Raw genomic sequence first — 13,151 nt, 5'->3', positions numbered from 1 at the left:
TCAAGTATAGTCACAAGAATGACCTCTCTATTTGGCATCAATTTTCTATGTTAGTCAGTTTTTGCCACTGGGACAAAATACCTGGGGAAATCAACTTAGAGAATAAAACATGTATTTTGTCTCACAGATTTAGAGGTTTCCGTGTGTGGTTGGCTGACTCCATTCCTTCTGGGCCTGTGGTAAGGCAATACATCATGGTGGAAGGGCATGGTGGATGCAAGTAGTTCAACACATTGTTGATGGGAATCACAGGTGGGAATATGGGAAGGTGAGATAAAGGGAGAGACAGACAGAAAAAGACAGAGAGAGAGAGAGAGAGAGAGAGAGAGAGAGAGAGAGAGAGAGAGAGAGAGAGAGAGCACAAGAGTCCCCAAAGGTATGCATCTAAACCCCACTCCCTCCTAATGGGCCCTGCCTCCTACAGTTTCTACCACCTCCTAATTTCTCCTTCAATTGATGAATTGAAGGATTTCTCCTTCAATTGATGAATCTGTGGACTAATCTACTTATGAAATCTGAGCCCTCATGATCCAATCAAGTTGGGAATCAAACTTTCAAAAAATGAGATTTAGGGGAACATTTCAGATTGAAGCCATAACTCTCTCTATTGCTAATTTATTTCACAGACTCAAGTTATTAAGCATTCACAGAGAAAAATATTAAAACTCCCACACAAACAAAATAAGACCAAATATATCTCTCTTTCTCTCTCTCATAGGTATATCTTGTTAAATAGGAGTGGTTTATTAAAACTCCTTGGGAACCCTGCCTCTTCATATGGGTTTCTCTCTATCCATGCATATTTTGGCTCATTTATCTCACTCTGCTTTGTTTCTTGGATATTAGTATTTGCTCTTTTATCCAAACATTTTATCATGTATATTGTCAAGCAGAGATAATTGAGAGAATTTTAAAAGGTGCTCTCATGTGTCTAGTTATATGTGATGTGAACGTGTGTGTTTATGTGCTACTGGCCAGTTTCATAACTCAGGAATTCAGGTGACATGTCAGCCTTCCAATTTTATGGCTTCTAAAACTGAATACCTCCCCTGTCTTTTCTAAAGACTTTGGTATTATAGGTATTGGCATGAATGTCTTTGCTTCCGGCCTTATAGTGGTGTATGAGTGGATTCTACAGTTTTTTTTGTTTGCATACAAACAGGGAATATACATATTTTGTGAAGTTTCTAACCACACTCAAAGCATTGGTGATCTTAGAACATTTTGCTGAATATTTATAGTTGAATAAAACTATATATATGCATGGATAACTATATATATGCTGTATGTGGTCAGCAAGTTTATCCAAAACTCCACCCGTGGAGAATGCTGATGCTGCCAACCTTTCAATGTCTGTTGTGCAAAGAGCCATGACGTTGATACTACGCCACATGCACACCCTTTTTCACTTCCTTTGCTTCGGACTCCCAGGGATGTGTGAGTTGGTTCCACAGTTCTCCATTTCATCACAAAACTTTTAATAAAAACATTTCATTATATTTATTACAGCATATTAATTGTACAAAGTAATGGGTTCCCCTGTGACATTTCATACACATATCTAACAAACTTTGATTATATCCACCAAATCTATAACCCTGCCTTATCCCTTCTCCCCTTCCCTTACACACTTTTTTTTCACATGTGTCCTAATATTATGTGGCCAACAAAACACACTGGAAGAGTTTGTACTTTTGGCAAATTTTAATGAACATTTCAGGTCAGATGAAAAACAAAGCGTATATCACACACCACCTAAAAACTATAGAAACCTCTTTATGTCATTTTCAACTGGCACATTTCACACAAGATTTGTTTTTCTTCTTCTTTGTATTTCCCTAAAACATCAAAAGACTTGTTAGCTTGAGCAAATTTCCAGCGATGCGTTTTCATCAGCTTTTTCATTGATGTAACCAAAAGACCTGACATGAATGATTTTAGAGGAGGAAAAGTTATCTTGCTCTTGGATTTTGAAGTGCCTCAGGGTATCTGGCCACATAAAAAAGAACCCCTTTCTGTTGAGTTCTCCTTGGTTCAGGACGACAGCCTCACTGAAGGAGGAAGCAGTTCATTTCCAAGACATAGTCATTAGGAAAAGGATCCTGGTGGATCCAGCAGCTCCTTGGTGTCAAACAGGATTTTCATCCAGGGCCAATGAGTGCAGGGATGCCTGGAGAGAGGATGGATGCTCCTGGCCTGTTGAGGTCATCCTCGCAGGTGATTTGAGTTACCTCCCTGGCTGGGTGAGAGGCGCTTGGACACAGCGGTGTTAAAGCCATCCCATACCCTTTCCCATGTACGAGGGCTTGTCCGTGCAGAGGCTGCCTGGCCACTGACCTGAAGACCCAATTGCTGGCCCTGACCTTGGGATGCTGCCCCGCTTAACCTTCATTGGATGGGATTTTCCCTTGAATTTTTTGTTCCCCAATAAAAGCTCACTCCCTGGCGTGCCCCCCCCCCCCCCATCTCTCTCACTAGTCTATTCTGCAAAACTTGCCACCACATTAGGAGGCTGGAGGCAGGAGCTAGGAGAAGCCATCTTGGAGCTGGGGTTTAAAGGTAATGAGTCTGTTTCGTTAATTAAAATGCACTAGCAAATTCTTGTGCATGGAACCTTCTTTTATGAAGCTTGAGCTGGTCGCATGGCAGACTGGCCTAGGCACTAAGGCAGCAGGGAGAAGGCAGGAGCAGGCAGGCAGGGGAGAGGGCATGTGCTGCCCGATCTACTTTTTTATTTCATCAGTTATACATTTTGGGAGGCAGCAAGCAGGGAAGCTGGTTGTTCTATTCAGTTGTGAGTAGATGAAATGGGGGGTGGGGCCCCTTCCTCAAAACACAGGGTTCAGCTGATCAGTGAGCCTCAGAGCCCTCTCATAGCACAGCAGGGCTTCTTTCATTTCCCCTTTTAATTCATGGCTGAGCCCCTGGAGGCTGACACTCTCCACAACACTCACATTCTGGTTCACACGCCTTTTAGCCAGTTTTTCTAAGGCACTTATAAGTTTTTTCCTGGCAAAGGACATTTCTTCTATCTTTAGACCTTTTAAATAGTGGGTGATTGCTTTGTCTTCAGATCTCATGTGAAATTGTTGGAAACGGCCATAGCGGTAATGAATGTCTTGCTGTATGTGGTCAGCAAGGTTATCCATGCATAATGCTTTCTGAAAATTTCTCTCTGCCTCTCTGCACTGGCCTCTTTCTGCGTACACTTCAGCCATGTGAACGTAAGCCATCTCAAATCTTGGCCTTAGTCTTATAGTCTCTTGGAATTCTTTTATAGCCAATTGAACCCATCTGTGCACATTTTCTCTTTCCTGCCTTCTAGGGTTCATATTTCTCCCATTCTTTACTTGAAACAGTTTTGTCCTGTAGCAAAGCCCTAAGTGGTGATGCAGGTAGCCAGAGTCCGGTCTAGCCTCTAAAGCTGTCTTAAGGAGCTCAATAGCTTTATCCACACAGCCCTTTTTTCGGTAAAATTTGCTTGCATATTGAAAGACATAGGGCTGGGAGGATGTGCTGTTCAGAGCTTCCTCAATGTAGCCTTCTCCCTCCACTTCCTGTCCTACATCCTGAAGCTTCAGGGCAAGGAGAACCTTAACATATGCATCTTCTGGGTTTAGCCTGACAGCTCTCCTCAGGGGCTCTAGAGAAATTACGTTTTCATCATCGTAATCCAGACGGTAGGAGGAGATGGCGAACCCCAGGCTGAATTCAGGGTTTTCAGGCTCCACTCTCAGAGCCCTTTCAAAGCAGGCCTTGGCCCGCTCATAATACTGCCCTCCACACTTCACCAAGGCCCATCCTTCCTCACACTCCATCTCAGGAAAATCCAGCCTGTAGCGGGAGGGACTTGCAAACTTTTTGCAAGTGTCCTCCACCTTGTCCAGGTAAGTTTGGGCTTCTGCCAATCTGCCCATGTGGTGATACACCCAGGCACAGTTGCCCCAGGTCACCAGGCTCCTCACGTCCACCTGGTCTGCAGGCTCCCTCTGGACCAAGTCTTCAGCTTCTCTCAAGCTCTGCAGGGCCTCCTCATCCTGGCCTTTCAGGTGCTTCACATAGGCCAGGAGGTTGTGAATCCCCACATTGTTTCTGGTGTCTAGGAACTCAATCTCTTCCATGACCCTGCTTTCTAAATCCGGTATTGCATTGTCTTCAATTTCCAGGCCCCACGTGAAGTGACATCTCAACTGCCCCAGCTTGTCCTGGATCCCATGATCATGTGCATTCTCACTGTGAAACAAAAGTGGATTTTACCTGTTAGGTGAGGAACAGCCATAAGGAAAACCCCAGTGAAACACCCAACTGCAATATTAGTGCAAACTGAAAGTTTCACCTGTTTTCAGATTTAAAAAATAACTTTAAAAATGTTTTAATTAATTATACATGTCAGTAGAATGCACTTTGATACATCATATATAATGGAATATAATTTGTCATTCTTCTGGTTGTACATGGTGTAGAATCCTGCCAGTCTTAGAGTTAATGTGTGTACATAGGGTAATAATATTGATTCATTCTACTATCCTTCCTACCCCTTATTTTTCCCACCCCATTTAATATTTACAGAAAGGCAAATCAAAACTCCTCTAAAATTTCATCTTACACTGTCAGAATGGCAATTATCAAGAATACAAGCAATAATAAATGTTGGCAAAGATGTGGGAAAATAAAGGTACACTCATACACTCTGGTGGCACTGCAAATTGGTGCAACTACTGTGAAAGCAATATGGAGATTCCTTAGAAAATTGGGAATGCAATCACCATTTGATCCAGCTACCCCACTCCTCAGTCTATAGCCAAAGAACTTAAAATCAGCATACTACAGTGACACAACTACATTATTGTTCATAGCAGCTCAATTCACAATAGTTAAACTGTGGAACCAAGCTAGATACCCTTCAACAGATGAATGGATAAAGAAACTGTGGTATATATACACAATGTAAAATTACTCAGCGTTAAAAGAGAATAAAATTATGGCATTTGCAGGTAAATGGAAGGAGCTGGAGAATATCATACAAAGGAAAGTAATCCAATCCCCAAAACCCAAAGGCTGAATGTACTGTCTGATAAGTGGATACTGATACATAAGGGGGGGGGCAGGTGGAGAATGGAGGAACATTGATTGCACAAAGTGGAAAGAGGGAAGGGGAGGGGACATGGGTGCAGGAACGATGGTGGAATGAGATGAACATCATTACCCTCGGTACATGTATGACTGCACATGTGGTGTGACTCTACATTGTATATAACCAGAGAAAGTAAAAGGTATGCTCCATTTGTGTAGAATGAAACAAAATACATTGTTGTATCATGTATAACTAATTTGAACAAGTTAAAACATAATCAATGGATGGGATGGGATTCAAACTAAAATGCTTCTTCTCAGCAAAAAAAAAAAAAAAATGATAATGTGAAGAGAGAGCGAACAGAAAGGGAGAAAATCTTAACCACATGCACCTCTGATATATCTCCAGGATATATCAATAACTCAAATACTCTAACACCAAAAACCAAATAACCCAATCAATAAATGGACTAAGGAACTGAACAGACACTTCACAGAAGAAGTACAATTGATCCACAAATATATGAAAAGATGTTTAACATCCTTAGCAATTAGAGAAATGCAAATCAAAACTACTCTAAGATTTCATCTCACCCCAGTCAGAATGGCAATCTTCAAGAATACAAGCAAATATAAATGTTGGTGAGGATGTGGGGAACAGGCACACTCATACATTGCTGGAGGGACTGCAAATAGCTGCAACCTTTATGGAAAGCAGTGTGGAGATTCCTCAGAAAACGTGGCATGGGACCACCATTTGACCCAGCTATCCCACTCCTCCGTTTACACGCAAAGGACTTAAAATCAGCATATTAGAGTGATGCAGCCACATCAATGTATTTAGATCTTTAGTTATGCATGAATAGTGATTGTAGTTTGCTTGGCTTCATAGCATTGTTCCAGCACATTCTAAGCAAGTCATTGTTCCATTTTTTAGAATCACATTAGTAACATTATGATAACAATGGCACTTGACACCCTGGCCTTTGGGAACTTTTAACTTTTTTACCTACTTATGGAAAGCACACTCCATATCACATGCTGTGTAAAAGGGTTTTATTTAACTGTTAGTAAAAAATAAGAGAGACTGATTAGAAATGCATAACTTTAGTGAACATTATTGATTTCGGGACTCTATAGTGTGTAAATACAACCAATGAAGACCATTGAACTGAGAATAATATGAGACAAAGGCTTTTCCTCCCCCCGAGAAATGAACACAAGTCCTCATACATCCTAGGCAATAGTTCTACCACTAAACTACATCCCTAGCCCTTTGTATTTTATTTTGATAGAAGGTCTTACTAAAATGCCCAGACTGGGTTCCTCTTGGCATAGCTTCCTGATAGCTTGGAATTACAGAAAAGAAACTGTGAGCCTGGCTTTTTTTTCCCCCTTAACTTTTTACTTTGAAATAAATATAAAATAAAAGATAGTTGTGATGAGATCCAGTGTTTCTTATATCCAATTTCTCCAGTAATTATAACTTTTTCAGCTATAGTACTGTATCAACTCAAGCTAATTGCTTTGGTTACCACAACAGGTGTACAGCTCTACCATTCTTTCACAAAATAAACCTCTGAAAGCACCACACTGATGCAGATAAAGATACACTACATCATCACCTCATGTACCCCTTAGAGTCCTACCAGTGGACGCCTCTGCTACATTCCTCAGAAATTCATTGCCCTGGGTAACTAAAATTTTGCTCTTTACAACTGTTAATTTGTAATGTAAAAAATGTCAGGTAAGTGGAGAATGTTATACAACAGGGTAGTTCAACACATAAAAACCATAAGCGTAAATGATCATTATCAGAGTCACAGAAAAAAAGAATCAGTTTGCAGAAAACCCATCAACAACATTTATCTCCCTGTCAGGATAACAGAAGGAAATGTCCTAACCCAATAAAGGTTATATATGAAAAGTCCACAGCTAGTATCAACCTCAATGAAGAAATAATGAAAGATATCATCTCACTCCAGTCAGAATGGCAGCTATTATGAAGACAAACAGCAATAAGTGTTGGCGAGGATGTGGGGAAAAAGGCACACTCATACATTGTTGGTGGGACTGCAAATTGGCGCAGCCAATATGGAAAGCAGTATGGAGATTCCTTGGAAATCTGGGAATGGAACCACCATTTGACCCAGCAATCCCTCTCCTCAGATTATACCCAAAGGACTTAAAAACAGCATACTACAGGGACAGAGCCACATCAATGTTTATAACAGCACAATTCACAATAGCTAAACTGTGGAGTTCACCTAGGTGCCCTTCAGTGGATGAATGGATAAAAAAAAATGTGGCATATATACACAATAGAATTTTACTCAACAATAAAAGAGAATAAAATCATGGCATTTGCAGGAAAATGGATGGCATTGGAGAAAGTAATGCTAAGTGAAGTTAGCCAATCCCAAAAAAACAAAAGCTAATTTTTTCCTCTGATATAAGGAGGCTGATTCATAGTGAAGTAGGGGGGGGGGATAGGAGGAATTCTAGAATAGAGGGGGAGCATGGGAAGAATAGATGAATTCTCAGAAAGAGGGGTGGGAGGGAAAGGGAGAAGGTAGGGGATTAGCAAGGAAGGTAGAATGTGATGGACATTATTATCCAAAATATAGGTATGAAGACACAAATTGGGTGTCAACATACGTAATATACAGAGATTTTAAAAATTGTGGTATATATGTGTAATAATTATTGTAATGCAAAAAATACAAAGTACACGTATAAAGATATGAATTGGCATGAACACACTTTATATACATAGATAAGAAAAATTGTGCACTATATGTGTAATAAGAATTGTAATGCATTCCACTGTCATGTATTTAACAAAATAAAATCAATTTAAAAAAATAAACAATGAAATCTTTTTTTCTAGCATCTGGAACAAGGTAAGGATTCTGGCTTTTCCCTTTGCCAATTAGCATAAATTATATGTACAAGAGTCTCAAGAGACCATACAAGAACTGTTACAACTACTAGACAAATGAAGCACAGGAGTAGAATGCAAAATCAGTATGCAAAACTCAGTTGTGTTTCTAAACACAATGAACAATTCAAAAGAGATAAAGAAAACAATCCTATTTACAATAGCAAGGAGAAGAATGAAGTGCTTAAGAATAAACTCAATCAAGGAGGAAAAGGAGACTACACTGAGCACTGCAAGCTATTTTTGAAAGACAGAAGACACAAGAAAAAGTGAAAGACATCCCAAGTTCATAGGCCAGATGCTTAATATTGCTAGTTGTCATTACTGCCCAAAATGAGCTACAGATTCAGGGCAATCCCTACCAACGTTCCACTGAAAGTTTCTTTCAGGAGTAGAAAATTTCATCCTAAAATTCATATGGTGTCTCAGTATATTATTAGTCAGGGTTCTCTGGAACAGAATCAACAGGAAGTATAATTATAAAAAGGGGACTTATTAGGTTGGCTTATGCAACCAGAAGCTGAATAGTCCACAATGGCCATCTGCAGGCTGGAGAGCTGGGAAAACCAGTAGCTGTGTAGTCCAAGAGGCTGAAGCCTCAGAACAAGAGGGATCAATGGTGCTACTCTAGTCTGAGCCCTAAGTCTTCTGGATAATCATTGTCAGAGTCTGTTTTAGAAAAGTAAAGAAGAGAGAGTCTGATATCCTCAGATATGGTAGCACCAATCAAGAAGACTTTCAGGAAGAATCCAGCTTCCATCTGCGGCTGCTTCTTTGTTCTTCCAAATTTTATTCCATTTAAGCCATCATCCTATTGGTTGGCTTTTCCCATACTTAGGGAGGTTCTCCATTTGGGTAGGCTATTGCACATGCCAATCATTCATAGACATACCCTGATAGACACACCTATAATCTTAACACAATCAAGTTGGCAATGCAGATTAACCATTACACAAAGGCACTGAGATAGCCAAAATAATCTTGAGATCAAAGAACAAAGCTGGACCTCTCACACTTTCTGATTTCAGAGGTGAATACAAAGCTATAGAAATCCAAACGTTATGGTGTGGCATAATGACCACATGAAAGACATAAGAAACACAAAGACCAAGAAAAGAGAGACCCTGGAAATAAACTCTTGTCTGTAGAATTACATTAGTCAGCCCAAGCTGGCATAATAACAAAGCATGTGGTGGTAGAACTCTTCTCAGTGTTCTGGATGCTAGAATTGCAAGTAAAAGTGTGTGCCTATGGTACCTAGCAAGGGCTCTTTATAGGAGGACACTGACTTAGAGATGGCCACTTGAATTATTTATTTTTTAAATATTTTTTAGTTGTAGGTGGACACAATACCTTTATTTTGTTTACTCACATGTGGTGCTGAAAATTGAACTCTCACACATGCTAGGCAAGCGCTCTACCACTGAGCCAAAACCCCAGCCCAGTGGCTACTTTCTTTGTACTTCACTTGGCCATCCCTCCCTGGCCCATGGATGCAGACAACTTAAGTATCTCTTTACCTCCTTATAATGACATTGGCTCTAGAGAAGTAAAGCCTCATCCTATGTTTCCCCTTAATCTTTGCTACCTCCTTCTAGACCCTATCTAATAGACTGTCACATTAAAGCTAATATTTAGAGATTTGAGCTTGTGATTTGGGAATTCAGTTCAGAACATTGATGAAGCAACTTTGACAAGCATGTCAAGTCCACTCACTGGGATAAATGACAGTCTTTACAACTAATGTTGTGGAAAAACTAGAACACCATTTGTACAACAGTGAGTTGGACCTCTACCTTATTTAGTATACTAAATGACTCAAAATGAATTAAAAACCTAAATGTGAGACTAAAACAATAAAACTTGCAGAGGAAAATATAAGGGAAAAGCTTCTTGACATTGCATTTGGCAATGCTTTCTTGGCTGTGACAACCAAACCACAGGAAACAACAGAAAAAGAGATGAGTTGGACTTGACCAAAATGAAGAAATTTGTGCATCAAAGGCCACCATCAACAGAGTGAGAAAAGAGCTCCCAGAATGATAGAAGATATTTGCAATCATTATCTGAAATGAGTGTATCTTTAGCATACGTTGATGCTCAAAACAATTGGAAACAGGTTTGAAAGCAACATTTGTGCATGGATGTTTATTGCAGCACTGTCTATAGCCAAAGGTGACAACTGCACAAATGTTCATGAATTGATAAATGGATACACACAACTGGATATTATTCAGCCATGGAAAGCAACAAAGGCTGTTACATGTTGCAATAGGGAAGAGCCTTTAAATCATGATGGTCCCCAAGTATAGGTGTGTATGTGCCTGTAATCCAGCTTATCAGGAGGCTGAGGCAAGGGGACTGCAAGTCTGAGGCTACCCTGGGCAACTTAGTGAGAGCCCTTATCACAATACAGTGTGAAAAAGGGCTAGGAATGTAGTTCTATGGTAGAGTGCTTGCCTCACCTGAGAGAGGTCCTGGGTTCAATGCTCAGTGCTGCCCACTCCAAAAAAGCAAATTTATCGCAGATGAAGGAACACAGGACAAAAGGACATTGTAGTGTTCAACTTTTTTTTTCTTCTTCTTCTTTGGTTTTGAGATTTCTCCTGAGTGTGATTGTAAACTCTTGTCCTGCTCTGATGTAACTTCATGGTATTTGTTCCTGGATATCTGCAGTGTGCCTTCAGTGGCTACTTCTTCATCCTGGTGTATAGCCCAATACCTGTGTGTCTGACCTATGACCAGGTGTCCCCTGTCCCCTCACAGCAAACCTCTTTATACTGGAAAACCATCCAGTGGCTTCTGTTGGACCTTCTCTACCTTCTTCACAACAAAGTAACCACTCTCTACTGCAGACATGTCCATCAGGAGAGACACAGAGGCAGCCACTCCAAGACGCAGGGGAAATAACAGAAGCAAGTTCTCACTAACAGATCCCAGAGAAAAGACAGCAAGACTCCTTGCAGGGAGAACAGGAATTGGGGAGATTCAGAGACACTGAAGCTCAACCAGTGGGTGGGGAGAAAAACAAGGAAGATGATAAATATCAGTAAATTTTAGACTCTGAAAAGTTAAAATAGCAAATTTTATCCTAGTGCTATTTTATACACATTTTGTCTGGCACATATTGAAATTCACATTAAACCATTAAAACGGAACAACTGATTAGGATGGCATCTGAAATGATGTCAGGAAACCACACTGTAACTCTTTTAGAGAAATTGGCTTAACAGTTTAATACAGTGTCTTATTCATATCTCAGCTCCACCTCTTATGGACTGGGTGATCCTAGCTTATCTAAGTCAGACAACACCTCTGTAAAATTAGGATAAATAATTGCCTCATAGTTTTCTTTTAAGGGTTAAATGTAATAATTTACAAAATAGTTTTAGAAAACAGATTAGCATTGAATAATTATTCAGAATTAGATAGCTACCTTGTATCCTTTGGTATTATTACTCTTTCTCATTTTAAATTATCAATTCCAAGTCAATATTTGGCAGAGGGTTGACCTGTGGTTTTGTAGTTTCTGGAAATTCTGCCTCTTACAAGTTTTGCCCAGAAGGGACATTTGCAAGTCAATATTAACTAAAGAATTATATCTGCTGATCTCAGGAGTTGCTTGATTCAAGATTCAGCTGGGGGGCTGAGGATGTGGCTCAAGTGGTAGTGCACCTCTGGCATGCGTGCGGCCCGGGTTCAATCCTCAGCACCACATACAAACAAAGATGTTGTGTCCGCCAAAAGCTAAAAAATAAATATTAAAAAATTCTCTTTCTCTCCTCTCTCACTCTCTCTTTAAAAAAAAAAAAAAACATAAGAGGGCTGGAGTTGTGGCTCAGTGGTAGCGCACTTGCCTGGCTTATGTGAGACCCTGGGTTCAATTCTCAGCATCACATATAAATAAATGAGTAAAATAAAAGTCCATCAACATCTTAAAAAAAAAAAAAGATTCAGCTGGGATCATAGAGAAATTCCCATTGGGCCTTTCTGATAAGGAAGATGTGGATGTTCCTAAGCAGAGACCTCCAGCCAAGACCCATGGACAGGTGGATGCCAAGGACCTGCAGGTGATGGGCAGCCCCAGGAAATGTGATGTGCTCACCTTCAATCTACTCAGAGCTTCATCAGAGCTGGCCCCTCAGAAGGTGAGCTGAGGAGTCTTCAGAAGAAGGCCATGAGCTTCTCACCCCATCCCCACAGTATCTCCCCAGACATCTGGGAGGCTCCATTGAACCTCACACTACTGTGTGGGTCCTTTCCGACCAAAATGAGGAGTGAGGGGAAAGAGATGTCTAACCTGACAAGCGGATCCCCTTTCCCTAGATGGGAAATAGTGTGAGGAAAAAGAATTTCTGATTCTGGGATCATTTTCTCTCTTCTTGCAAAACTCATTTCCTCTGTCCTAGTCTTCTTCAGGAATTGCATAAATGTACCTACATAAGTTCAATTTTCATCCTCAGAAATGAAAATGCCTACATTAATACAACAGCTTAGCTGTGGCTATAATGCACTTGCATGTTACACACACACACACACACACACACATATTAGTCTATGAACAGATACTCAAATAGAAAGTTTAGGAGGCCTGAGAATCAACCTGTTGAGGTAGTATTGATTAATTTTGCTTCTAAACCTTTAGACTTGTGGGCAAAAAAAGCAGAGAATTTCTTACCTCATGGTTGCTGTGAATGAGGTTGCAGTTCTACAGTTTTTTCAGTCGAGTGGGCTTTTCAGAGATCTGGTGGTCTGTCTGTAGGTATTCTAATGAAACCCAGGACAAGGCTTTATAAGCAACTGATGATGCAATCTGCCCATGTCTTCATACAATAGGAGAGTGGAATCTGGAAGTAGAAAGTGAAACTGGCAAGTTACTGCTCAGAGAAACTGAAACTTAAGCAGAGATGCAGATTCCTTCTTTGTTTCCTTTTGAGAACTGGTTAAGAGAAGTCTAGTGACAGAGACTGTCCTGAGGTGTGAATTCCTGTCTCTCAGCCTGCAGGACCCTTGGGGTCAAGGACATGGGAGTTACTGCAGAGTCAGTCCCCTGAGCCTATGGCAGCAGGACCTGTGAAGATGGCTGTGTGGACTTGGAGAAGTCCTGCCTCCCCTCAGCTTCCTGTTTGCCCATCTG

At 40.6% G+C, this 13,151-nt stretch overlaps 1 protein-coding gene across 1 annotated transcript; it reads right to left on the bottom strand.

The window, feature by feature from the left end:
• Positions 1-2,731: 2,731 nt before the first annotated feature.
• LOC143381126 (protein IFIT1 homolog B-like) lies at positions 2,732-12,781 on the bottom strand. The gene is made up of 2 exons (XM_076834427.1): positions 12,693-12,781; positions 2,732-4,233 (listed from the first exon to the last, which is right to left on the bottom strand). Exons 1-2 carry the CDS (start codon positions 12,695-12,697, stop codon positions 2,829-2,831), a joined length of 1,410 nt encoding a protein of 469 aa, XP_076690542.1. The 5' UTR covers positions 12,698-12,781; the 3' UTR covers positions 2,732-2,828.
• Positions 12,782-13,151: the final 370 nt, after the last annotated feature.

This window comes from Callospermophilus lateralis, chromosome 15, assembly GCF_048772815.1.
Source record: "Callospermophilus lateralis isolate mCalLat2 chromosome 15, mCalLat2.hap1, whole genome shotgun sequence".
Taxonomy (NCBI): domain Eukaryota; kingdom Metazoa; phylum Chordata; class Mammalia; order Rodentia; family Sciuridae; genus Callospermophilus; species Callospermophilus lateralis.
This window is presented reverse-complemented; position numbering and strand designations above follow the sequence as displayed.